The sequence below is a fragment of the Biomphalaria glabrata genome, chromosome 8 (assembly GCF_947242115.1).
Source record: "Biomphalaria glabrata chromosome 8, xgBioGlab47.1, whole genome shotgun sequence".
NCBI classification, from domain to species: Eukaryota; Metazoa; Mollusca; class Gastropoda; family Planorbidae; genus Biomphalaria; species Biomphalaria glabrata.
This window is the reverse complement of record NC_074718.1, coordinates 2,016,156-2,043,350: the sequence shown is the minus strand read 5'-3', so window position 1 is coordinate 2,043,350 and position 27,195 is coordinate 2,016,156. Positions and strand designations below refer to the sequence as shown.

Below are 27,195 nucleotides of genomic sequence, written 5' to 3'. Positions count from 1 at the left end.
CATTGATATGACTGCTAAAAGATTTAGATCTTTATGTGAGCTTAACTTGTTGTCAGAAGAGAATTGCTAGATCAAAGTTGTCGAAACTAATTTGTCAGGTGAAATAAACATAAAAATAAGTCCTCTATTCCTCTTTAATTGCCAACAAATGAGTATTATAGATTGATGAATTTAGAGGTCACGTGAGTAGACTATAGGAGGGATACTATCCAGCCCTTTTTTTGTTTTCCACAGAAATTTGCTATCGATATTGATTTCTTAGAGCTAAACTAGTCTATATTTAGATCAAACAAAAATTTAGGACTAGATTTAGGATCTCTTTTCGCCGTATACGTCTGTCCTCGGCAGTAGATGTCCTTTTGGTCTCAAATCTGTATCCCGCGACCTTTTGATTGTACTAACTCTCCAGCTGTCTCATTTGGAAGCTGCCAGGTTCTCTGGTCTTCTAATTCTAGATGTCAGGTATAGCAAATCGTCACCTAGGCTGGTCTCTGTAAAGCATTTTCGGGGGAGGGGGGGGGGCAACTCTGTTACACCATCAACCTTTCAGCTCACCAAAAAAAAAAAATTGTCTTTAGCATACTGTCGTCCCTAATAACTAAATAAAGGCAGGGGTTCTCAACCTGTGGGGTCGCGACCCCCCTTATCAGATTATCAGATTTTATAGGAGGCGCGGTGGCTGAGCGGTAAAGCGCTTGGCTTCCGAACCGGGGAACGGGGTTCGAATCCTGGTGAAGACTGGGATTTTTAATCTCGGGATCTTCGGGCGCCTCTGCGTCCACCCAGCTCTAATGAGTACCTGACATTAGTTAGGGAAAAGTAAAGGCGGTTGGTCGTTGTGCTGGCCACATGACACCTTCGTTAACCGTAGGCCACAGAAACAGGTGAACTTTACATCATCTGCCCTATAGACCACAAGGTCTGAAAGGGGAACTTTACTTTTTTTTAAGACGTTTTCGATTCTTGTATTGTAGCACCAGTTTACTAGTATAACTAATCGATATAGGCGTATTCGATTCTGTTATTGTAGAACTTCAATTAACATGATCAGCATTTAAAAAAAAAAGTATACATAAATATAAATAACAATATAAACAAATTAACATTAGATGAAATGCACTGATATGTGTACAAGATAATAATAATAATAATAATAATAATAATAATAATAATCTTTATTGTCCGTAAGGAAATTTGTCTTACAATTTGTGCATTACACCAAACAAAACAGTATATTTATTTTAAAAAAATGTCCATTCACACCAGACTCACTCATAATTTACATGTGACAAAGTTTATACCAGATTGTTCTTATTTAAGGATTTGATTGCCAGGGGAACAAAAGAGTGTTTGTGTCTGTTTGTCTTTGCTATCGGTGTCTTGTATCTCTTTTGTGATGGTAAAATCACAAAATCCTGACCCAAAGGGTGATGATTTTTTATATCTCAGTAAAAAAAAAAAAAACTAAAAAAAAAAAACTTTAAAAAAAAAAAAAACTAGAACAAAAAAAATACAAAAAAAAAACTAAAAAACAAAAAAAAAAAAACTAAAACAAAAAATAAAATAAAAAAAAAACTAAAACAAAAAATAAAATAAAAAAAAAACTAAAACAAAAAATAAAATTAAAAAAAAACTAAAACAAAAAAAAATTATATTAAAAACTAAGACCAAAAAAATAAAATAAAATAAAAAAAAAAACAAAAAAAAAAAACTTCTAAAACAAAAAAAAACTAAAACTAAACCAAAAAAAAAAAAAAAAAAAAAAAAAAAAACTAAAAAACAACAAAAAAAACAACACGTCTTTACTGTTTCAAATCTTTAAATCGTCTCCCGTTGTTAATTATGACAGACCATGTCGTGCTATATATCTCCAAGACCAAAAATGAATGCTCCCTTTTCTTCATCGTCGGAGGCGCGATGGCTGTGATGTCAAGTGCTTGGTTTCCTAACTCGGGGTCCCGGGTTTGAATTCTGGTGAAGACTGGGATTTTTAATTATGGATATTTGGGTGCCTCTAAGTCAGGGGTTCTCAACCTGTGGGTCGCGACCCCCTTGTGGGGTCGATTGACGATTTGCCAGGGGGGTCGCCAAAGACCATCGAAAAAATGGATTGTTTTTGTCTATTCTTCTATTGCTGTGTGTATTTGCGTGTCGCGGCAGAGTGGGGGATCGTAATAAGGGGTCGCCGAGCATAAAAGGCTGAGAACCGCTGCAGTCTAAGTCCACCCAGCTCTGATGGGTACCTGACATTAGTTGAGGAAAAGTAAATGCTGTTGGTCGTTGTGCTGGCCACATGAAACAGATGGCCTTTACACCATCTGCCCTATAGACCACAAATGGGAACTTTTTTTTTCTTTTCTTCATCACCAACCTGTAAACACACACTTACACACACAAACACACACATTTTACAATTCACCAATCACGCCCCAAATATCTTATATGCATTATGTATTTTAAATGACATTGCCAAGGCTTTATGTTTAACCACGATACGTTATGTCAGCGGTTCTCAACCTTTTTAGCTCTGCGAACGCTTTTTACAATTGCCGACAATGAATCGACCCCCCACCTTAAAATCATGTTTTTTTTTGCTAATGTTATAAAAACGTAGCCAGGGTGTAATTATCTGAATTACCAAGGCTCTATGTTAAATCACAAAACATTAAATATGTCTGCTTGTAAGTAAATAACAAATATACGAAATTTTATCGTTGTTACCTGCATTTACTTACTTTTACATCACGTGATCACCATTTTCTTTTATACTTTTGTGGCAAATTGTAAAAAAAATTCAGTGATAGTTTACCTTTCAGACCTTGCTATCTATAGGTCAGATGATATCAGTGTCATCTTTTTCTTGGACCAAAGGTTAACGAGGGTGTCGTGTGGCCAGCACAACAACCAACACTCTTAACTTCCCCCAACTTAAGTCAGGTACCCATTAAATTTGGGTGGGGGGGGGGGTCAGGGGCGCCCTATTAATCCTGGAATTCAAAATTTCCAGCCTTTCCTACAGGGCCGCAAGTTCGGAAGCCAAGAGCTTAACCATTAAGTTCCCGCCCCAACCCCCGGACGGTTTGAAATCCTTACGGTGCGTGGTAAACAGCAAAGGCAACAGCATCAAGTCAACTTCTGTATTTACTATATGCCTTCGTTCAGTCGCGAAGCGGTTGTGGATCATCTCGGTGAGATGATGAGTGCCTGGGCATTAGCTGTGGTCAGAACGATGTCGCCCACACATCAGTTCCCCCCTCTCCACGCAGCTGATGTATACATTGCCGATACGGTTTGGGGTCAGTGGCGTCGCAGGTTCTATCAGAGTGTAGCACTGGATGCTGCAAACTGCCTTAGGGTCGCCAGCTCCTGATTTTTCCTCAGGGTTGACTCCCGAAGCCTTTCCCCTGATTGGGTATAGCTGCAAGGCAACAGAGGTTTGAATTTAGAGTTTTCCTTCTCCTAGGTGGGTAGCCAGCCATGGCTAACGAGCCCCTCCTGCCCGAAGCTTACTGGTTAAGGCGCCAGTTACTCGCCTTTGCCCCTTCTCCTGTTAGTGAGAACAGTTCCGCCGGACTCAATATCTGAGCCACACGTGTAGGCCAGGAGTTGGACTGGTTGTCATAGGCTATTTGAGACGCATGCAATTCTCTTTCGCTTTTCGCATAGGGCCCCTTAATCTGTAGGGCCGGCCCTGTATTCTATGTTTCAATTATTTATTGCGTATTTATTCCCCAATATTCATGTTGCGTACTTTAAAAATGATGACGAAACATATAGAACAGTCTTCACTTCAGTAAACTATATTTCAACCAAAGTATTGCGACAGCCTGTAAAAACAAGCCAACTTGTTTATGTTTCACCTAATCAGGCCTTAGGCATTGGCAAACTAGGCAGCCCTCTAGGACAGTGATGCCCAAAGTACGCCCGCGGGCCAGAACCGGCCCGCGACGTGGTACCATCCGGCCCGCCGAAACGTTGGCACAGAAAGTAGAAAATCCTCCAAACTCCTCCCCCCTTCAAAAAAGTTGAAAATTTATCTTTACCTCCTTTAGGGCTCTCGCTTTTTTCTCTGATGGATTGGTATCATGACGTTTAAGTGCGGTTCTGAGTTTATGAAATGGAACTCTTAATGTAGAGTCTAACAGGAAAAGTGAATGGATCTTTTTTGTGGAACAAAAGTGAATATAATTGTTTTGTAAAGAAAGTCTGACTGTTTCAGAAACAATAACATATACTTGGTTTGAGCCGCGTACAAAAGATTGGTTAAACTACGTCTAGTGATTGGAGGGTCGATGGGTATATTTACCAAAAAGAGATAAGAAAATAAGTTGGTGATAAAGTTAACTAAAATGTTGCTCACATTTTAAGTAGAGAAATGAAGCCATTTTTAGATGCGTAAAAAATGATATACTTTAAATACCCCATTAAATTACTAGATCCAATAGTTTTAAATCGTTTCAGGTCAATTTAGATTTCATTTTTGTTGTTTTGTTTAATCTCGTAGGAGTTTTAAGGGTCGTTCCTCTCCTCAAGTACCTCTATTCCAAGGTGCATAACTGATTCAATGTTCGTCCTTTAGGGAAGCTATTCTTTTTTCCCCTTAGAGTTCTTTATTATGAATGTTCATGATATATATATATATATGCACTCCCCATTGAGGAATTATAGCAAGAGTTAGCAATTTCTTGAACTAAAATTTTACAAGCGTTTTTAGCGGCCCCCGAAAGGGGAAAAGACGCTATTAGTTTTGTGCGAAATGTCTGTCCGTCTGTCCGTCCGTCCCGTTTAGATCTCGTAAACTAGAAAAGATATTGAAAATCCGACCTCCCAATATTTTAGACCATTCAAAGTTCTGATGCAACGGCTACTTTTTTTTGTTTCTGAAAGCGAAAAATCTCATTTTTAAAATTAGTTATGCAAGCAGTTTTTTAAAGAGAAAAAGCTAATTAGTATGCATTATAAGTTAGACCTAAATTAAAAAGAATAGTAATCTTGTAAACTTCATTTTCTTTATTGAGGCGCGGTGGCGGAGCGGTAAAGCGCTTGGCTTCTGAACCGGGGTTCCCGGGTTCGAATCCTGGTGAGGACTGGGATTTTCAACTTCGGAATCCTAGGCGCCTCTGAGTCCACCCAGCTCCAATGGGTACCTGATATTAGTTGGGGAAAAGTAAAGGTGGTTGGTCGTTGTGCTGGCTACATGACACCCTCGTTAACCGTAGGCCACAAAAAACAGATGAACTTTACTTCCTCTGCCCTATAGACTACAAGGTCTGAAAGGGGAACTAGTTAGGCCAGGTTCACATCTAACTTTGCATTCACTTGCACCTATCCTTTGATCTGCTGTACCGTTGGGGCACTACACAAGATCTGTCAACCTTCTTTCTCCATTCTTATCTCTCATTTGTCTATGATATAATTTCATTTGGATGTTCTTTCTGAAATTATTGAAGCCTGCCTGGGTGGACCACTTCGGGGGCTGTTTCCACACAAACTGTCTTTGTAATCTTGTTTTTTTTTCCTCTTTAGATTTTACATTTCGCCACAAATGTATAGTTGTACTTAATGTGAAGTATATAACTGTCTACTCTCGTACATAATGTTCCCTGACCATGGAACTAGCTTAGTAGTAGTTATCATTGTGACTTCTGTCAAATTACAAGTCAATAAGTGATATTGCATTAAATGGTTAGCTGGTGGTATTGAAAGCTGGTTCCAAGTTGCTGACGTCTTAATATTTGCTTTCAAATTCCACAATCAAGGAATACAAATAAGTCGTGTACATTTCAACCATTTCACTAGAACTAGTTTCACCGTTGAGCTAAGGAAAATGATAAAGCCTAATTTCACTTTGCTGGCCTCAAGAAATGGACATACATTTCATGTGCAAACAACAAAATCGCAATGCTTCCGATAATAAGCATGAAGTCTGTCTTCAACTCTTCATTAGAAATATTAGTAACAAAGTCACATTCAATGCCCTTTAAGGAAACTAACATTTTTTTTCCATGAGATTATATAGTCTTCTAACGCTAGGCCAGCGAATGCTACTCTTACCGAACATCGGATTGTTTTGTTTTCAAATCTTAATGTACTTCTCGAAACTACCTGTCAGGGCCGGCCTTAAATAATGGGAGACCCTAGGCGAAGTGAATTTGGTAGTCCCAAATAAAATAGACAAATATAAATTAACATTGAAAAAAAAAATTATGCAGCTTATTAAAAACCTAGTTTACTTCAACAATAACAAGTTTCGCTATTTTGTCTCTGAAACAATGATATGTTTATTATCCTCGGGGCTCTCAACAAACGTGGGCCTTAAATAGTTAAGCTATGCTTAAGGTTAGACCTATGCCTATTTTAATGTCAATTTACATATTGTGTGCAATAAAGTAATTGTTATTCAATGCAGATTTGTGTAAACTTTCCCATAATGAGTTTATGGTTGGGATATTGCAATTTATTTTATTACAAAGTCTGTTTTTCTCTCAGTCAAAACACGATTCCATCAGTTGTTACTCTTGCCTTCTTGTACAAGCCAATCCAACACATTCAACTTTCAACACAGTTCTTCATAGCATTGAATAAATACTGGCCTGTGCTTGCGTCTTTGACTTGAATTTTTCGAAATATTGCCATTTAAAATAATCTTAGTTTAATTTGAACTTTTTAGAATGACGTTTAGAGACAATGTTTCTTTAGCTTCTTCATTATAAGTGATGAGAATCAAGTTTCAATAATGTCTATGGATATTTACAATTATTTATTTTTGATATATTAGCATTTTTATATATGTAATGTGATTTCTTTGGGTGTCTGCGGGCCGCATGTAGCACGCGGGTCTTAATTCGGATACCCCTGCTCTAGTTTCCTAATGATAGCATTGAGATTGTTTACATTTTAATCTTTATTATCGTTTTTTCCACTGAAGTGGTTCATAAAGAGGATAACATTTTTATAAATATATAATATTATTTTAACAAACCAAAAACGAGTTTTTAAAGTTTGCATAAACTGTCATCTTTCTGTATGTACAGATCATCGTGCAATGTGCTGTATCAAGTGGGTATGCTGGAGTTTTTGTTCCCAGATGATTATAACATACTTACCAGTTCGTTGTGACTCTCTGGAGTCAAAGTTTACGCAGTTTGAGATTCTCAAGCCAGATATGATTCGACTGAAAGTCAAGAGAGAAACTGGCAATGTCAAGGTCAAAATGTCTTTATTTGCTCTCGGAAGAAAGTTTGTGATGAGTCTGTATCCTGGCGCATCAAACCTCCATTCTAACTTTACTGTCTCTCTGGTGGACAGTCACGGGGTCATGACCCCACACTCAACTGACCTCGATCTGATTTACACTGGTCACTTGCAAGGTGACGATCTCAGCGGCGTTGACATGGTGAATGTGGAGAACATCTGGGTGGGGCGCATTTTCACCGGAGAAACTATTTTCAGCATTGAGCCGTTGAGTCTTCACGACGCAAGGAGTCACCCACATCACATGATCTTCTACGACGTCAGAGACTTGACGGTCAACCACAGCGAAAGTGGGTCGCCTTTTTGTCGCGAAATATTCTTCGACACGGACGGGCGTCTTCATTTTAAAAACGAAACATTCAGAAACAGTCATCATATGGAGAGCAATCGAAGAGCTAATTACGATAAGCCTAAATTGCATAAATATAATAAAGAATCGAACTCTAGGTTCGTAAGAAACATACTGACTCTAAATGCATGTGAAGTTCTAGCCGTGGCTGATTACAGGGCATTATTGGGCATTGGCCAGGGCAGTGTGCAAAAGATGGTCGGAATACTTATTAACATATACCAGTCAGTGGATCGAATCTTTAACACCACGGAATTCGCCAATTTCGTAAACCAACGGATCGTATTAAAAGCTGTCCTCGTCCATACGAGTTTTAGCTATGTCTACCCAGGATCGATACATTACAACATGGAGGAATCGTTCAACGATGCCACCAAGTTTGTATACAGCCTAGCAGACTTCCCCTACTTCGCTCAGTTCTGCTTGATGCATCTGACGTCACAGCGGAACTACGGGGAGATGCTGGGATTGGCGTCGACGGCGGAAGCTTCCGGGTCTGAGTGGAACAACGGGATCTGCTCTGGTCGGCGCGGCGTGGCGCGAAATGTAGGATTGAGCACCCCCATCAGGCTTACAGGAGAACAAATGCCAATATCGGTAAATGTATCTAATATATAAAGTAGACAGTAAGGTATAAATAAGAAAGTAAGGAGTATGTATGTATGTATAATGTATACATAACTATATATGTATGTACGTATGCAGGGCCGGTCCTAACAATTGCGGGGCCCTATGCGAAACGGATTGCGCGGGGCCCAATCTGGATTGGGATAATGATAATATGTGAAAATTAAAGAGTTTGTACTAGAAAAATAATTAGTCCTTGTATTTTATTTATACAGTATATAAAGTTCGTTACTCACAAAGTTGCCTTAGCCTTTTCCATATTGAAAGAGATTTTAATAATTTTAGGAGAACACCAGGACTTTTTCGTATATTTTACAATTTCAGAAGATTATGAAAATGCGGGGCCCACTGCGGTCGCATAGGTTACAGGGGCCTAAGGCCGGCCCTGAATCACCTGTATGTATGCATGTATATATATATATATGTATGTATGTATGCATGTATGTATGTATGTATGTATGTATGTATGTATGTATGTATGTATGTATGTATGTATGTATGTATGTATGTATGTATGTATATATAATATAAAGCTGAAAGTAAGGCGTATGTAACAGTATGCATGTATGTATGTATGTTTGTATGTATGTATGTATGTATAATATAAAGCTGAAAGTAAGGCGTATGTAACGGTATGCATGTATGTATGTATGTTTGTATGTATGTATGTATGCCCCAAATCAAAACCGTTTGATAAGCTTGATAAAACTTGGCATAAATGTTCCTTGGATCATGGCGGAGACCGTAGTGTATGTTTAATGTCCCATTTACAACCGAAAGGTGGCGTAACATAAAAAAAACAACAACAATGATATGGAAACATTCGCCATGTTTGCCATAAATCTAAATCCTATCCTCTAGATCAGTAATACACCTAAACCAAGGCCGCGAGTCCTATCTGGCATGTATGTTGTATACTTGTTACATTGGTCAACATTTATAGGTTTCTATCTGGCCAGATTTAATGTTTTTGTTTTGTAAAATGTTTTACATGTTTCGGATGTTCCTTCAGAGTTGAAGATAGTTTACTTCCTAGTCCAAACCTCCCGCAGGACGACGGGGGATGGGAGCGGGCAGGGTTTGAACCCTCGACCGTCGATAAATCCGAACGACAGAGAAGAGTGCGACAGAATAAATATCAAACAATATTAGAATTATATACATTGGCGTAGCAATAATGGCGCGAAGGGGTTCGTAGCGCCCGAGCCTAAAAATGGTAGGGGCCCAAACTGCAAGAATTTAAATGTTTCAAGTTCTTACATAAGTTAACTTAAAAACCATTGTATATTTTTTGCTTTTAAATTATATTTCTATAATAATAATGAAAATAATAATTTAATTTATCAAGCACTGATAACAAGTATAATGAAGGCTCAAGACGCTATAATACTATAACAAACATAAAGGAAAGAGCGAAAAGAACAAACTAATCTAAAACAAAAGTTATATGTAATCAGTGGCGTAGCTAGGGTGGGGGAGGAGGAGGAGCGGGGACAATTAAAAAATCCCCCCGGGCCCTCACTTTAGGGGTCCCCAAATCAGTGTTTTTTACATTTAAAATTAAATATTACGCAAAACGCAGCCCCCCCCCCCCAAGTAGGTCAAGTCCCAAGGTCCCCAATCAATGGGAAATTCCTAGCTCCGCCCCTGTATGTAATGACACATGGTGTCTGTCTGAGATCCACGGGGAGAGAATTCCAAACCTTTGGTCCATGCACTGAAAAAGCCAGCAGACGATAACTTTTGAGGGGGAAAGCGTAGAAAGACCAGAAGCGTTGAGTCCATCTGTCCATATCCTGGAGAGTTCTCCGAGGGGCATATGGAGTGATGAGTTCGTTAATATACAAGAGCTTGTAGATACACTGAAGACAAAGTGTGTACACTGATGACAAAGTGTGTACAATGATGACAAAGTGTGTACACTGATGACAAAGTGTGTACACACTGATGACAAAGTGTGTACACATTGAAGACTAAGTGTGTACATTGATGACAAAGTGTGTACACACTGATGACAAAGTGTGAACACATTGATGACAAAGTGTGTACACTGATGACAAAGTGTGAACACATTGATGACAAAGTGTGTACACTGATGACAAAGTGTGTACACTGATGACAGAGTGTGAACAAATGGATGACAAAGTGTGTACATTTATGACAAAGTGTGTACATTGATGACAAAGTGTGTACACACTGATGACAAAGTGTGTACAAACTGATGACAAAGTGTGTACAAACTGATGACAAAGTGTGTACATTGATGACAAAATGTGTACACACTGATGACAAAGTGTGAACACATTGATGACAAAGTGTGTACACTGATGACAAAGTGTGAACACATTGATGACAAAGTGTGTACACTGATGACAAAGTGTGTACATTGATGACAAAGTGTGTACACACTGATGACAAAGTGTGAACACATTAATGACAAAGTGTGTACACTGATGACAAAGTGTGTACACTGAAGGCAAAGTGTGTACACTGAAGACAATTGTGTACACATTGAAGACAAATTGTGTACACTGATGACAAAGTGTGTACATTGAAGACAAAGTGTGTACACTGATGACAAAGTGTGTATATTGATGACAAAGTGTGTACATTGATGACAAAGTGTGTACACACTCATGACAAAGTGTGAACACATTGATGACAAAGTGTGTACACTGATGACAAAGTGTGTACACTGATGACAAAGTGTGTACACACTCATGACAAAGTGTGAACACATTGATGACAAAGTGTGTACACTGAAGACAAAGTGTGTACACTGAAGACAAAGTGTGTACACATTGAAGACAAAATGTGTACACTGAAGACAAAGTGTGTACACATTGAAGACAAAGTGTGTACACTGATGACAAAGTGTGAACACATTGATGACAAAGTGTGTACACTGATGACAAAGTGTGTACACTGATGACAAAGTGTGTGCACTGATGACAAAGTGTGTATAATGATGACAAAGCCTGTACACTGATGACAAAGCCTGTACACTGATGACAAAGTGTGTACACTGATGACAAAGTGTGTACACATTGAAGACAAATTGTGTACACTGATGACAAAGTGTGTACATTGATGACAAAGTGTGTACACACTGATGACAAAGTGTGAACACATTGATGACAAAGTGTGTACACTGATGACAAAGTGTGTACACTGATGACAAAGTGTGTACACTGATGACAAAGTGTGTACATTGATGACAAAGTGTGTACACACTGATGACAAAGTGTGAACACATTGATGACAAAGTGTGTACACTGATGACAAAGTGTGTACACTGATGACAAAGTGTGTACACTGATGACAAAGTGTGTACACTGATGACAAAGTGTGTATAATGATGACAAAGCCTGTACACTGATGACAAAGTGTGTACACTGATGACAACGTGTGAACACATTGATGCCAAAGTGTGTACACTCATGCCAAAGTGTGTACACTGATGACAAAGTGTGAACACATTGATGACAAAGTGTGTACACTGATGACAAAGTGTGAACACATTGATGACAAAGTGTGTACACTGATGACAAAGTGTGTATATTGATGACAAAGTGTGTACACTGATGACAAAGTGTGTACACTGATGACAAAGTGTGAACACATTGATGACAAAGTGTGTACACTGATGACAAAGTGTGTATATTGATGACAAAGTGTGTACACTGATGACAAAGTGTGTACACTGATGACAAAGTGTGAACACATTGATGACAAAGTGTGTACACTGATGACAAAGTGTGAACACATTGATGACAAAGTGTGTACACTGATGACAAAGTGTGTACACTGATGCCAAAGTGTGTACACTGATGACAAAGTGTGAACACATTGATGACAAAGTGTGTACACTGATGACAAAATGTGAACACATTGATGACAAAGTGTGTACACTGATGACAAAGTGTGTACACTGATGACAAAGTGTGAACACATTGATGACAAAGTGTGTACACTGATGACAAAGTGTGAACACATTGATGACAAAGTGTGTACATTGATGACAAAGTGTGTACACACTGATGACAAAGTGTGAACACATTAATGACAAAGTGTGTACACTGATGACAAAGTGTGTACACTGAAGGCAAAGTGTGTACACTGAAGACAATTGTGTACACATTGAAGACAAATTGTGTACACTGATGACAAAGTATGTACATTGAAGACAAAGTGTGTACACTGATGACAAAGTGTGTATATTGATGACAAAGTGTGTACACACTGATGACAAAGTGTGAACACATTGATGACAAAGTGTGTACACTGATGACAAAGTCTGTACATTGATGACAAAGTGTGTACATTGATGACAAAGTGTGTACACACTCATGACAAAGTGTGAACACATTGATGACAAAGTGTGTACACTGATGACAAAGTGTGTACACTGATGACAAAGTGTGTACACACTCATGACAAAGTGTGAACACATTGATGACAAAGTGTGTACACTGAAGACAAAGTGTGTACACTGAAGACAAAGTGTGTACACATTGAAGACAAAATGTGTACACTGAAGACAAAGTGTGTACACATTGAAGACAAAGTGTGTACACTGATGACAAAGTGTGAACACATTGATGACAAAGTGTGTACACTGATGACAAAGTGTGTACACTGATGACAAAGTGTGTGCACTGATGACAAAGTGTGTATAATGATGACAAAGCCTGTACACTGATGACAAAGCCTGTACACTGATGACAAAGTGTGTACACTGATGACAAAGTGTGTACACATTGAAGACAAATTGTTTACACTGATGACAAAGTGTGTACATTGATGACAAAGTGTGTACACACTGATGACAAAGTGTGAACACATTGATGACAAAGTGTGTACACTGATGACAAAGTGTGTACACTGATGACAAAGTGTGTACACTGATGACAAAGTGTGTACATTGATGACAAAGTGTGTACACACTGATGACAAAGTGTGAACACATTGATGACAAAGTGTGTACACTGATGACAAAGTGTGTACACTGATGACAAAGTGTGTACACTGATGACAAAGTGTGTACACTGATGACAAAGTGTGTATAATGATGACAAAGCCTGTACACTGATGACAAAGTGTGTACACTGATGACAACGTGTGAACACATTGATGCCAAAGTGTGTACACTCATGCCAAAGTGTGTACACTGATGACAAAGTGTGAACACATTGATGACAAAGTGTGTACACTGATGACAAAGTGTGAACACATTGATGACAAAGTGTGTACACTGATGACAAAGTGTGTATATTGATGACAAAGTGTGTACACTGATGACAAAGTGTGTACACTGATGACAAAGTGTGAACACATTGATGACAAAGTGTGTACACTGATGACAAAGTGTGTACACTGATGACAAAGTGTGTACACTGATGACAAAGTGTGTATAATGATGACAAAGCCTGTACACTGATGACAAAGTGTGTACACTGATGACAACGTGTGAACACATTGATGCCAAAGTGTGTACACTCATGCCAAAGTGTGTACACTGATGACAAAGTGTGAACACATTGATGACAAAGTGTGTACACTGATGACAAAGTGTGAACACATTGATGACAAAGTGTGTACACTGATGCCAAAGTGTGTACACTGATGACAAAGTGTGAACACATTGATGCCAAAGTGTGTACACTGATGACAAAGTGTGTACACTGATGACAAAGTGTGAACACATTGATGACAAAGTGTGTACACTGATGACAAAGTGTGAACACATTGATGACAAAGTGTGTACACTGATGCCAAAGTGTGTACACTGATGACAAAGTGTGTACACTGATGACAAAGTGTGTACACTGATGACAAAGTGTGTACACTGATGACAAAGTGTGTACACTGATGACAAAGTGTGTACACTGATGACAAAGTGTGTACACTGATGACAAAGTGTGAACACATTGATGACAAAGTGTGTACACTGATGCCAAAGTGTGTACACTGATGACAAAGTGTGTACACTGATGACAAAGTGTGTACACTGATGACAAAGTGTGAACACATTGATGACAAAGTGTGTACACTGATGCCAAAGTGTGTACACTGATGACAAAGTGTGTACACTGATGACAAAGTGTGTACACTGATGACAAAGTGTGAACACATTGATGACAAAGTGTGTACACTGATGCCAAAGTGTGTACACTGATGACAAAGTGTGAACACATTGATGACAAAGTGTGTACACTGATGCCAAAGTGTGTACACTGATGACAAAGTGTGAACACATTGATGACAAAGTGTGTACACTGATGACAAAGTGTGAACACATTGATGACAAAGTGTGTACACTGATGACAAAGTGTGAACACATTGATGACAAAGTGTGTACACTGATGACAAAGTGTGTACACTGATGACAAAGTGTGAACACATTGATGACAAAGTGTGTACACTGATGACAAAGTGTGTACACTGATGACAAAGTGTGAACACATTGATGACAAAGTGTGTACACTGATGCCAAAGTGTGTACACTGATGACAAAGTGTGTACACTGATGACAAAGTGTGTACACTGATGACAAAGTGTGTACACTGATGACAAAGTGTGTACACTGATGACAAAGTGTGTACACTGATGACAAAGTGTGTACACTGATGACAAAGTGTGTGCACTGATGACAAAGTGTGTATAATGATGACAAAGCCTGTACACTGATGACAAAGCCTGTACACTGATGACAAAGTGTGTACACTGATGACAAAGTGTGTACACATTGAAGACAAATTGTTTACACTGATGACAAAGTGTGTACATTGATGACAAAGTGTGTACACACTGATGACAAAGTGTGAACACATTGATGACAAAGTGTGTACACTGATGACAAAGTGTGTACACTGATGACAAAGTGTGTACACTGATGACAAAGTGTGTACATTGATGACAAAGTGTGTACACACTGATGACAAAGTGTGAACACATTGATGACAAAGTGTGTACACTGATGACAAAGTGTGTACACTGATGACAAAGTGTGTACACTGATGACAAAGTGTGTACACTGATGACAAAGTGTGTATAATGATGACAAAGCCTGTACACTGATGACAAAGTGTGTACACTGATGACAACGTGTGAACACATTGATGCCAAAGTGTGTACACTCATGCCAAAGTGTGTACACTGATGACAAAGTGTGAACACATTGATGACAAAGTGTGTACACTGATGACAAAGTGTGAACACATTGATGACAAAGTGTGTACACTGATGACAAAGTGTGTATATTGATGACAAAGTGTGTACACTGATGACAAAGTGTGTACACTGATGACAAAGTGTGAACACATTGATGACAAAGTGTGTACACTGATGACAAAGTGTGTACACTGATGACAAAGTGTGTACACTGATGACAAAGTGTGTATAATGATGACAAAGCCTGTACACTGATGACAAAGTGTGTACACTGATGACAACGTGTGAACACATTGATGCCAAAGTGTGTACACTCATGCCAAAGTGTGTACACTGATGACAAAGTGTGAACACATTGATGACAAAGTGTGTACACTGATGACAAAGTGTGAACACATTGATGACAAAGTGTGTACACTGATGCCAAAGTGTGTACACTGATGACAAAGTGTGAACACATTGATGCCAAAGTGTGTACACTGATGACAAAGTGTGTACACTGATGACAAAGTGTGAACACATTGATGACAAAGTGTGTACACTGATGACAAAGTGTGAACACATTGATGACAAAGTGTGTACACTGATGCCAAAGTGTGTACACTGATGACAAAGTGTGTACACTGATGACAAAGTGTGTACACTGATGACAAAGTGTGTACACTGATGACAAAGTGTGTACACTGATGACAAAGTGTGTACACTGATGACAAAGTGTGTACACTGATGACAAAGTGTGAACACATTGATGACAAAGTGTGTACACTGATGCCAAAGTGTGTACACTGATGACAAAGTGTGTACACTGATGACAAAGTGTGTACACTGATGACAAAGTGTGAACACATTGATGACAAAGTGTGTACACTGATGCCAAAGTGTGTACACTGATGACAAAGTGTGTACACTGATGACAAAGTGTGTACACTGATGACAAAGTGTGAACACATTGATGACAAAGTGTGTACACTGATGCCAAAGTGTGTACACTGATGACAAAGTGTGAACACATTGATGACAAAGTGTGTACACTGATGCCAAAGTGTGTACACTGATGACAAAGTGTGAACACATTGATGACAAAGTGTGTACACTGATGACAAAGTGTGAACACATTGATGACAAAGTGTGTACACTGATGACAAAGTGTGAACACATTGATGACAAAGTGTGTACACTGATGACAAAGTGTGTACACTGATGACAAAGTGTGAACACATTGATGACAAAGTGTGTACACTGATGACAAAGTGTGTACACTGATGACAAAGTGTGAACACATTGATGACAAAGTGTGTACACTGATGCCAAAGTGTGTACACTGATGACAAAGTGTGTACACTGATGACAAAGTGTGTACACTGATGACAAAGTGTGTACACTGATGACAAAGTGTGTACACTGATGACAAAGTGTGTACACTGATGACAAAGTGTGTACACTGATGACAAAGTGTGAACACATTGATGACAAAGTGTGTACACTGATGCCAAAGTGTGTACACTGATGACAAAGTGTGTACACTGATGACAAAGTGTGTACACTGATGACAAAGTGTGAACACATTGATGACAAAGTGTGTACACTGATGCCAAAGTGTGTACACTGATGACAAAGTGTGTACACTGATGACAAAGTGTGTACACTGATGACAAAGTGTGAACACATTGATGACAAAGTGTGTACACTGATGCCAAAGTGTGTACACTGATGACAAAGTGTGAACACATTGATGACAAAGTGTGTACACTGATGCCAAAGTGTGTACACTGATGACAAAGTGTGAACACATTGATGACAAAGTGTGTACACTGATGACAAAGTGTGAACACATTGATGACAAAGTGTGTACACTGATGACAAAGTGTGAACACATTGATGACAAAGTGTGTACACTGATGACAAAGTGTGTACACTGATGACAAAGTGTGAACACATTGATGACAAAGTGTGTACACTGATGCCAAAGTGTGTACACTGATGACAAAGTGTGTACACTGATGACAAAGTGTGTACACTGATGACAAAGTGTGAACACATTGATGACAAAGTGTGTACACTGATGCCAAAGTGTGTACACTGATGACAAAGTGTGTACACTGATGACAAAGTGTGTACACTGATGACAAAGTGTGAACACATTGATGACAAAGTGTGTACACTGATGCCAAAGTGTGTACACTGATGACAAAGTGTGAACACATTGATGACAAAGTGTGTACACTGATGCCAAAGTGTGTACACTGATGACAAAGTGTGAACACATTGATGACAAAGTGTGTACACTGATGACAAAGTGTGAACACATTGATGACAAAGTGTGTACACTGATGACAAAGTGTGAACACATTGATGACAAAGTGTGTACACTGATGACAAAGTGTGTACACTGATGACAAAGTGTGAACACATTGATGACAAAGTGTGTACACTGATGACAAAGTGTGTACACTGATGACAAAGTGTGAACACATTGATGACAAAGTGTGTACACTGATGACAAAGTGTGTACACTGATGACAAAGTGTGTACACTGATGACAAAGTGTGAACACATTGATGACAAAGTGTGTACACTGATGCCAAAGTGTGTACACTGATGACAAAGTGTGTACACTGATGACAAAGTGTGTACACTGATGACAAAGTGTGAACACATTGATGACAAAGTGTGTACACTGATGCCAAAGTGTGTACACTGATGACAAAGTGTGAACACATTGATGACAAAGTGTGTACACTGATGCCAAAGTGTGTACACTGATGACAAAGTGTGAACACATTGATGACAAAGTGTGTACACTGATGACAAAGTGTGAACACATTGATGACAAAGTGTGTACACTGATGACAAAGTGTGAACACATTGATGACAAAGTGTGTACACTGATGACAAAGTGTGTACACTGATGACAAAGTGTGAACACATTGATGACAAAGTGTGTACACTGATGACAAAGTGTGTACACTGATGACAAAGTGTGAACACATTGATGACAAAGTGTGTACACTGATGACAAAGTGTGGCTTTTTTTTTTACTGTTGTCGGAAATCTTTTGAACTTGATTAAAATGTAAATTTGTTAGATTTTTTAAATGCTGCTACTATTTCTAATAATAATAATAATATAACAATTTTAAATATGTAAATAATTTTTAAAAAATATCTACTGGATAAAATTTTAATTTTACTAATTTTTGTTTAATCATTATTTCTCCCTTTTTTTTTTATGACTGTATGTGTAACCTTGTTTTAATTCATGAATTAGTGTTATAAATAAATTTAAAATAGATAGCTATTTTTCACGATGTGATACGCAATGTACGTATTTGTTGATGTCTAAGAGCTGAGCCGAAGGCTCTTCGAGCTCTAAGTTTGAAAAAAAACCTGTTTGGTCGTCCAGCCGAACAGTAAAAAAAAACAAACCTGTGGGAACACAGTTCTGTTTGAGAGGGACCCGAGTCAATGCCTATGTAAAACATTGCTGTTTCCAATGCCTTTGGCCCCGACGCATGCTTGGCTGCACATGGCCGAAGGCCGAGGGCACCGGGAGCCACCGTCATTTTCCTTCGTTGTACCAAGCTAGCTGTGTGGGAACCGCCATTGATGTAACGGTCCCTTTGAGGAACAGCGCATGGATGTGGGACGTGTTCGTGGGGACTTTTTTACAACCCCGCCCGTGCTATGGGTTGACTCTCGTCTACCCGTGGGCATCCCCACGGGAGTCATGTTTTGCTACCCATTTCGCCTAACCACTTCCTCTTATGGCCGTTTCCACGCGGGCGCCACGATGAGGCAGGGCAACACGTTTACGTCATTCCATTAATGTTATTACCAGGGCCGGTCCCAACAGTTACGGAGCCCTATGCGAAACTGATTGCGCGGGGCCTAGTCTTGGTGGGAATGAGGATAATAAATTAATAAATTCAGATTTCCATGAATTTTTCGCATATATTTTGCAATATAATGATTACACCTAGAATTAGCGCGGGGCCCATGAAAGCGCGGGGTCCACTGCGGCCGCATAGGTTGCAGTGGCCTAAGACCGGCCCTGGTTATTACACAAGGAACTAGAGCAGTGATGCTCACCCGAATTCGGCTGAAATAAAATGAAATGAAATTTGCCTGAAATGAAATTTACCTGAAACTATTTGATAAGAAATTTATAGGAACGTACATTGATGAATGGGATGTTGGAAATCCAATATTTGCATAACGCGTCGGAAAACGGGGTCATTTCTCTGCTTAAAATGTGAGCAACATTATAGCTAGCTTTACCACCGTCTCATTTTCTTGACGTCTCGTAAATCCTCGAATCTACAGGCTTAGTTTAACAATCTTTTATTCGCGGCTCAAAACGAGAATGCCGCCATATTTGTTTCATAATGGTGATTGTTTTTTTTTTTAAACAAATATGTTGGTTTATTATCATATTCCACACACACAAAAAGATGCGTTCATAAAAGCACAACTTTTAAATGTAATAGTACTAATCCATCAGAGAAAAACTGAGGTACTTTTTTCTACACTTTGTGCTGACGTTTCGGCGGGCCAGATAGAACCACGTCGCGTGCCGGATCTGGCCCGCGGGTCGCATTTTGGGCAAACTAGTCAAAGATTTTTTTTTTTTTCGCTGTTAATTCGTCTTACGATATTGAACTCCAGAGCCCGACTGACCATCTGCTAAGGAAGATAATCAACAATCTTACCAAATGTGTTTCAAAAACTCGCCTCCTGTCAAGTTGATGTCAATTAAAGGAAGATAACTTAAAATATCGTTAATTTGTTAGATTTTTTAAATACTGCTAGTACTACCAGGGGCGGCCTCAGCAGTGCGCGGGCCCCTGGGCGAGTGTCTTTTGCGGGGCCCTGAGCCGTTAGGGTAGACTATATATATAGATATATATAGTGGTGCCACGTTTCTCCCTCAAAAGCTACGGTCTGCGGGCTTTTTCAGTGCACGGACCAAAAGTATGGAACTCACTGGCCATTGACCTCAGACAGACAATATGCTACACCACTTTTAAGAAGAACATTAAGATTTTAGATTAGTTTGTCATTGGCTCTGACGTGTTTGTGATGTTATTACAGCGCCTTGAGCCTACATTTTGTTTGTGAACAGCGCTTTATAAATAAAATTGTTATTACTCACTCTGCCTGAAAAAAAGTTTGTACACGTCATTTCTCCCACACCCATTCTCGGATCAAGGATTCAAGATGAAACCTTGCACAATTATTCATTGGTCTAGGCCTAGAGTAGTCTAGACAAGAATCAATAAAAAAAAAAAAAATAACCCATTAGTCAATGAACGACTGGTGATAAATTATTTTGATTGATATCTCTAAGGGAAGTTAATCCTTTGGGATTCACAGATATGGCAAAATTTGTTGGGTTAAGTCCGCTTGTATAATTTTTAGCGTTATTTTTCCATCATAAACAAAAATACTCAATTAGTCCATTGATTTAAAGACTACTGCTGCAGGGGGGTAAACGACTGTATAGAAAATACGAAAAAACATGCATATATGTAACCCTGCCGGACCAAGTAAAACAAAGGACGTTTGGGCCACGAGGCCTTCATCAGCTACAAAACAAACAAAAATAACAAACAATTAATTAACATTAAAATAGTCTTAACTCTTTCTCTCCGTAATTATTTACCACATTCTGATGGAATCAACACTGGTATCGTCAGTTAGAAGAGAAAGAGTTAAGTTAACTTATCTGTACGATGATGTTCTCTATCGAGGCAGAAAAGAAATGAGCTACGCTGGTGTAAAAGCGCGGGAAATCGGAAGGGGGGCGGAGATGTCAGGCAAAGATGAATGGGGAAAGGGGGTACCGTAGTGTTAGTGCCCATCGCATATTCAATAAAAGTGTGCTGGTTGTTGATCCCGTTAGGTTGGAGGGTGCCTGACATGTAAATAAGTTTGTTTTCTATCTGCAGACGGGTGTTTTTGTCGTTGCATTGTTGTATGGCAGTGACGAGGAGGTCGGTGGTACCCCTATGATGTGTGTTATTAAAATGGACAGAGACGGGCTTAGTTGCAAAGTTACGAATGTCTCTAAGGCAGGGGTTCTCAACCCCTTGAGGGTCGATTGACGATTTGCCAGGGGTCGCCAAAGACCATCGAAAATATGGAATTGTTATTGTCTATTCTTCAATTGCTGTGTGTGTGCGGGGGGGGGGGGGGTCGCGGCAGAGTAGGGGATTGTAAAAAGGGGGTCGCTGAGAACTGCTGCTCTAAGGTGTTCTTGGAGTCGTATTTTTAAGGTCCTGCCTGTGTTTCCAATATAGACCATCTGACACCTTGAGCATATTGTTATAAACCAGGCATATATGACTCCTCTACTATTACAGTTAAATTTGTCACTGATCTTGATGGTCATTTTAGGACAGGTGATGGGGTGGGGGTGGCGAGCGTGTGTTTGCAGGTCAGACAGTTACGTCGCTTACATGGCCAAGTGCCAGGTTCACTTGAAATGTTGCGGCGTTTACTGTGTATTAATATGTCTTGTAGTTTTTTGGTCTCGCCTGAATACTACAAGAGGTGGGGATGAAAAGACGTCGCGAGTATGTTCATCGACTGGGACAGGGCTTCTCAGCCTGTGGGTCGCGACCCCCTTGGGGGTCGATTGACGATTTGCCAGGGGTCGCCTAAGACGATCGAAAATATGGATTGTTTCTGTCTACTCTTCTATTGTTGTGTGTGTGTGGGTGGGTGGGGTCGCCACAGATTGGGGGGATTGTAAAAAGGGGTCGCCGAGCATAAAAGGTTGAGAACCGCTGGGCTAGGAGAATAATCAGGTAACCCACCATCACCTGTCCTAGATTAGATCAGAAATTAATTATTTTGATATCAATAAAAGGGAAATGACTGGAACATTATTGTTAGTTTTAAGTGTCGAGTTCTTCCCCTTTAGATAAGTTTTTTTTTTTTTTTTTTTATTTTGCTTGTTAAAATTATTTATTTTTTTTTTAGTGTACTTGTTTAATTTGTAACTTAAAATAAAAAATGTTTTATTTTTTTTTGTCGGCAGAAGTATTTCACGGTTATCGCCCATGAGCTTGGCCACAACTGGGGGAGTGACCACGATAAAGACGATGATGGCCCCTGCAGTCCGTCGTCCGAAGAAGGGGGAAAGTACTTGATGTGGGCGCGGTCTGGAATGGGGATAGACGCCAACTCTATGAAGTTCTCTCCCTGCTCGATTGCGGAGATCTCTGAAGTTCTGGAGGTGACTATTTTTTTATGGCAAGTTCTGGAGGTGACTATTTTTTATGGCGGCATGCTTGGAGCAAAGAGTCTTGAGTACGAAGGAAGAAAGTTTCGAAAGTCAATGCTTGGGGAGGGGGTGAGGTAGGGTTGTCATTTCAGTTTTATGTGGTTCCACAAGTGGTTAAACGTCAGTTCGTTCCCGACCAGGGCCGGACTTAGGCATAGGCAAACTAGGCAGCCGCCTAGGGCCTCCAATGGGTGGGAACCTCGCGCAGTCTTGCCCATCTGCTTGACATCTGTTTCTAAATCACGGCGCCATGTATTCCTGGGCCGTCCCCTCTTTCCGTGGAGGTTCCAGGTGAAGGCATGCCTTGTAATGTTGGATGCAGGCTTGTGAATGCTTAAGTGTCCATTCCAACTAAAATATTTTTTTTAAAAGTTCCCCTTTCAGACCTTGCGGTCTATAGGGCAGATGATGTAAAGGTCATCTGTTTCTGTCATGCATTTAGTCATGTATATTAACCAATGACTTAAATTCTACCAAGTCACTGGTTTTCCTGGCTAGCTCAGGCTACCCATTCCGTGCTCTAATAGCACTTAGGGAAGAAGGAGTATTTGTACAAATTTGTCCTAGCACATGGGATGAAGAATGTGCCTTTATCTTTGTGTCTTTCTGAGTATTTTATTAAGTTTTGTTATTGTATTTGAAGATTAAAAATGTTTGTTTTTAAAATGTTTTACATAATTCGGATGTTCCTTCAGAGTTGAAGATAGTTTACTTCCTAGTCCAAACCTCCCGCAGGACGACGGGGGATGGGAGCGGGCAGGGTTTGAACCCTCGACCGTCGATAAATCCGAACGACAGTCCAGCGCGCAAACCGCACGACCAGGTTCAGTGTTTTATGTATAATTGCTACTTTACTTTTGAGTATCTTTTTTTATCTTCTTGACGTTGAAGGACTATATGGAGAGACATATAAATTAATGCATATTGTTTCGTATGTGTAGAATATCTTTTTTTTTTTTTTACAAAGCGTATATCAACTCTGCCTGTCTGTCTGTCTGTCTGGTTAAATGTTTTCACACGTTATTTCTCCCATTTCCGTTCTCGGATCAAGTTGAAATTTAGCACAATTGTTTCTTGTACCTGACAAAACAAAGAATCAATTAGTTAATTAACAATTGGTAATTGATTGTTTTGTTTGGTATCCAACAAGGGAAAGAAATTGTAGGCTACTTGATGATGTGGCGGTATAAGTTGAGTTAGCCCCCTTTATTTGTCTAGAGAATTAGGTTGTATGTACAACATCACCGAATGATTACAGATGCCCAACCTGCGACCTCAGCTGTGTATCAAGGAGTGGCCTCTTTAGTCAAACAAGAAGTTGCAAAGGGAATAGATTTTTTTATTCTTCAGACATACAATGCCATACACAGACAGAGAATTAGGTCGTCGCTTAAAAATTTTAACCTAACTATATGAAACCTTCTATTTTCATAAGCATTTTGCTGGCAGAGTGGCTAGTGTACTGCCTTCATGAGGCTTAAGCCCTTGAGTTTAAATTCAAGTCGTATAATATTTTTTATTAGGCTACATGCATTTAAAAAGCTGTCTCGGCAACCTTCACACAGATAATCCCCTTCTTTCTCTCTCCCCCCTCTTTCCTTTTCTCAACTGGTCCAGACAAGTGGCAGGATCATAGCACATTGAGAAAGCAAAAAAAAAAAAACACCAAGAAATTGCGCTAAAAAATATATATAAATACTTTGTCTAAATGACTAGATCGGTAGATCTATTACATATTTCATCACAAGACTGATCAAAACTGATACAACTACGCTTAATATAAGCTTTGTTTTTAAAAAAGTATTTTTTAATATATTTTTTTATGTATAAATATACTTTTTTTTCCCCAGGCTAAAGCCCACAAATGTTTTTTACCCTACAATATAAATTCAAGTTATTGTGGCAATGGACTCTTGGACTATGGGGAGGAGTGTGATGTCGGGATACTTCAAGAAGATCCATGCTGCCAGGAGAACTGCAGACTTCGCACCAACGCCACGTGCAGCCCTTTCAGTCACCCGTGCTGCACGATCGACTGCCACATAGCCCCGTCCACGCAGCTGTGCCGAGACAGTACACTCACTCAGTGCTACTCGACCCCTTACTGCTCCGGAAATGACTTCCGGAAGTGTCCTTCGCCCGAAGCCCTCCCGAACAACTCTTCGTGCGAGAGCCGGGGCACCTGCTGGTACGGCCGTTGCCTATCCTACTGCGAGAATCTAGGGCGGGGCTCAAACCCACCTCGCCAGCTCGAGCCTTGCACGTGCGATGAGAACACCGTGACCATGTGTACCCACTGCTGCCGTGACGCCGCCTCTCCTAAAGATTGTGTCCAGATGAGTCTCAAAATGGAAGACGGTGAACCTTGCTTGATAGGATTCTGTAAAAATGGTGTTTGTCGCTTGTCCCTAGTCTCGGATATTTATGGCCAGTCTCGTTCTGAAGTTGGCAGCAAATATTTACACTTTGTACACACTTTGAAATGTATCATGCTGCTTGCCTTCCTATTCGCGCTGAATTAACTCTTTCTTTCCGTAATTATTTACCACATTCTGGTGGAATCAACGCTGGTGTCGTCAGTTAGGAGAGAAAGAGTTAAACAGGCCACAAAAAATTCTCCATAAACAATAATTCAAACGAGGGTTTAAAAAAAAGCTAAGAATTATTTTTGATGTATACTTTGACAATTTAACACATTTTTGTTTTTTTTCAAAATAAAACTATTTGAAATTATTGGCCTACATTTGCATCTATTTTACACCTTTGTATTCTTTTAATAGCGTGCTATTTAGATTTTCAGTAATATATAAGCATATTTACATGTATATACATATACAGACTTACCATTTTTAAATCAAGATTGTTGTCAATATGTATAATAAATTGGAATACGAAGTACAACCGCACGCTCAGGATTACATTTGTGTGAAAACAACGAGCTAGCTTTTGGAATCACAAAGCATAGATCAACGAAATTATAGGTTGTACAATCAGGGCCGTCTGCGCGCAAAATTTTAAAATACCCCCCCCCCCTTTTTCTTTTTTTCTAGCAAAAAAAAAATCCCAGTACGACTGAGCTACCAAAAGTGCCTTAAATTGATTTAAATCCATTTTTTAAAGCCCTTCTATTTTTTTTTTCCTTTCATATTCGCACCGTACAACTATGAAATTATGCACTAGGAAACATTTTGCATTAAGAAATCTGAAATCTTGGTTCCTTGTGATAAACATTCAAAACTGATCTCGTTCTGACTAACTGCTATTGCTCTCGTATTAACGACGATTATAATTGATGAACTGCGGCAAGTCGCTCTATATAACAATAAATAGTGTAAATAATCAGTGCCGATCCTAAAAATTGCGATCAAATTTATTTTACTTTACGAACCTTGCCACCTACGGCATATTTATATGCCTGTGACTATAGAAGTAAAAAAAAGTATTGGACTTTAAGGTGAAAATTTGCCCGATTATTACATTTTATTACATGAAAGCTGACAATGCCTTTTTTTTTTATCGCGTAGGATTGGCGTTTCCCGCAATGAATGACACCAACAAATGGCACTTTTGTCTATTTTTCAGGAGCTTTTTATAAGTTTTCAGGAGATTTTAATAACTTCAGGAGATTTCCAGGAATTTTTCGTACATATATTTTGCAAGTTAATAATTACACCTAGAATTAGCGCGGGGCCTATGAAAGCGCGGGGCCCACTGCGACCGCATAGGTTGCAGTGGCCTAAGACCGGCCCTGTAAACAATCATGATCTATATACAATGTCTCGATAACTTTGACTGCTTGATAGTGTTATATGGTCTGCACGTGGTCATGCTAATTTGTTTGTTATTGTAAGTTAAATCATAATTTTTAAAAAAAGCTCGAAATACAAAAGCAATTGACAGTGGAACTTTTTTCAACGTTCCGTGCACTTTCATAATAATTATCACGATTATATTTTGGAGAGATGTCATCGGACACGCATTCATAGTAAAGCAGTGGGTCTCACATTCCCGGGCGGCGACTGACCAAAATGGAAGTCTACAAGGCATGCGTTATGAGTACACTGCTGTATGGCAGTGAATCATGGACCACCTACGCAAAGCAAGAGAGAAAACGGAACTCCTTCCATTTGAGATGTCTCCGTAGGATCTTGAATGTCACATGGAAAGAAAAAGTGTGCAATACTGAGATCCTTGCGCGATCAGGTATTCCCAGCATCTTTAGAGCCCTCAGACAACACCGTTTGCGCTGGCTTGGACATGTTCGCCGGATGGAGGACAAGCGCATCCCGAAAGTCATCCTCTATGGTCAACTCGCGACTGGCACAAGAAAAACTGGTCGCCCCCACCTCCGTTACATAGATGTAATAAAACGTGACCTCAAATCAGTGAACATGTGGCTGTGGAGCCCTATTTTGGAGAGACACTCCCGTCCACAGATAGCACAGGTTAAGGTGGCTTTTGCTTCGGTTGTAGAGGAGCTGGCCGTTTTTCGAATTGTGCGTTTT

The 27,195-nt window shown here is 39.5% G+C and overlaps 1 protein-coding gene across 1 annotated transcript; it reads left to right on the top strand.

The window, feature by feature from the left end:
- Positions 1–25,413, top strand: LOC106071437 (ADAM 17-like protease). The gene is made up of 4 exons (XM_056039748.1): positions 1–98; positions 7,035–8,200; positions 22,445–22,642; positions 24,541–25,413. Exons 2-4 carry the CDS (start codon positions 7,046–7,048, stop codon positions 25,210–25,212), a joined length of 2,025 nt encoding a protein of 674 aa, XP_055895723.1. The 5' UTR covers positions 1–98; positions 7,035–7,045; the 3' UTR covers positions 25,213–25,413.
- The last annotated feature ends 1,782 nt before the right edge of the window (positions 25,414–27,195 follow it).

Bases quoted from the DNA above. Each gene is read 5' to 3' on its own strand.
- LOC106071437 (XM_056039748.1), top strand. From the start codon at position 7,046: ATGTGCTGTATCAAGTGGGTATGCTGGAGTTTTTGTTCCCAGATGATT. The intron at 8,201-22,444 runs GTAAATGTATCT...TTTTGTCGGCAG, and splicing joins GAGAACAAATGCCAATATCG to AAGTATTTCACGGTTATCGC. The intron at 22,643-24,540 runs GTGACTATTTTT...TTTTTTCCCCAG, and splicing joins AGATCTCTGAAGTTCTGGAG to GCTAAAGCCCACAAATGTTT.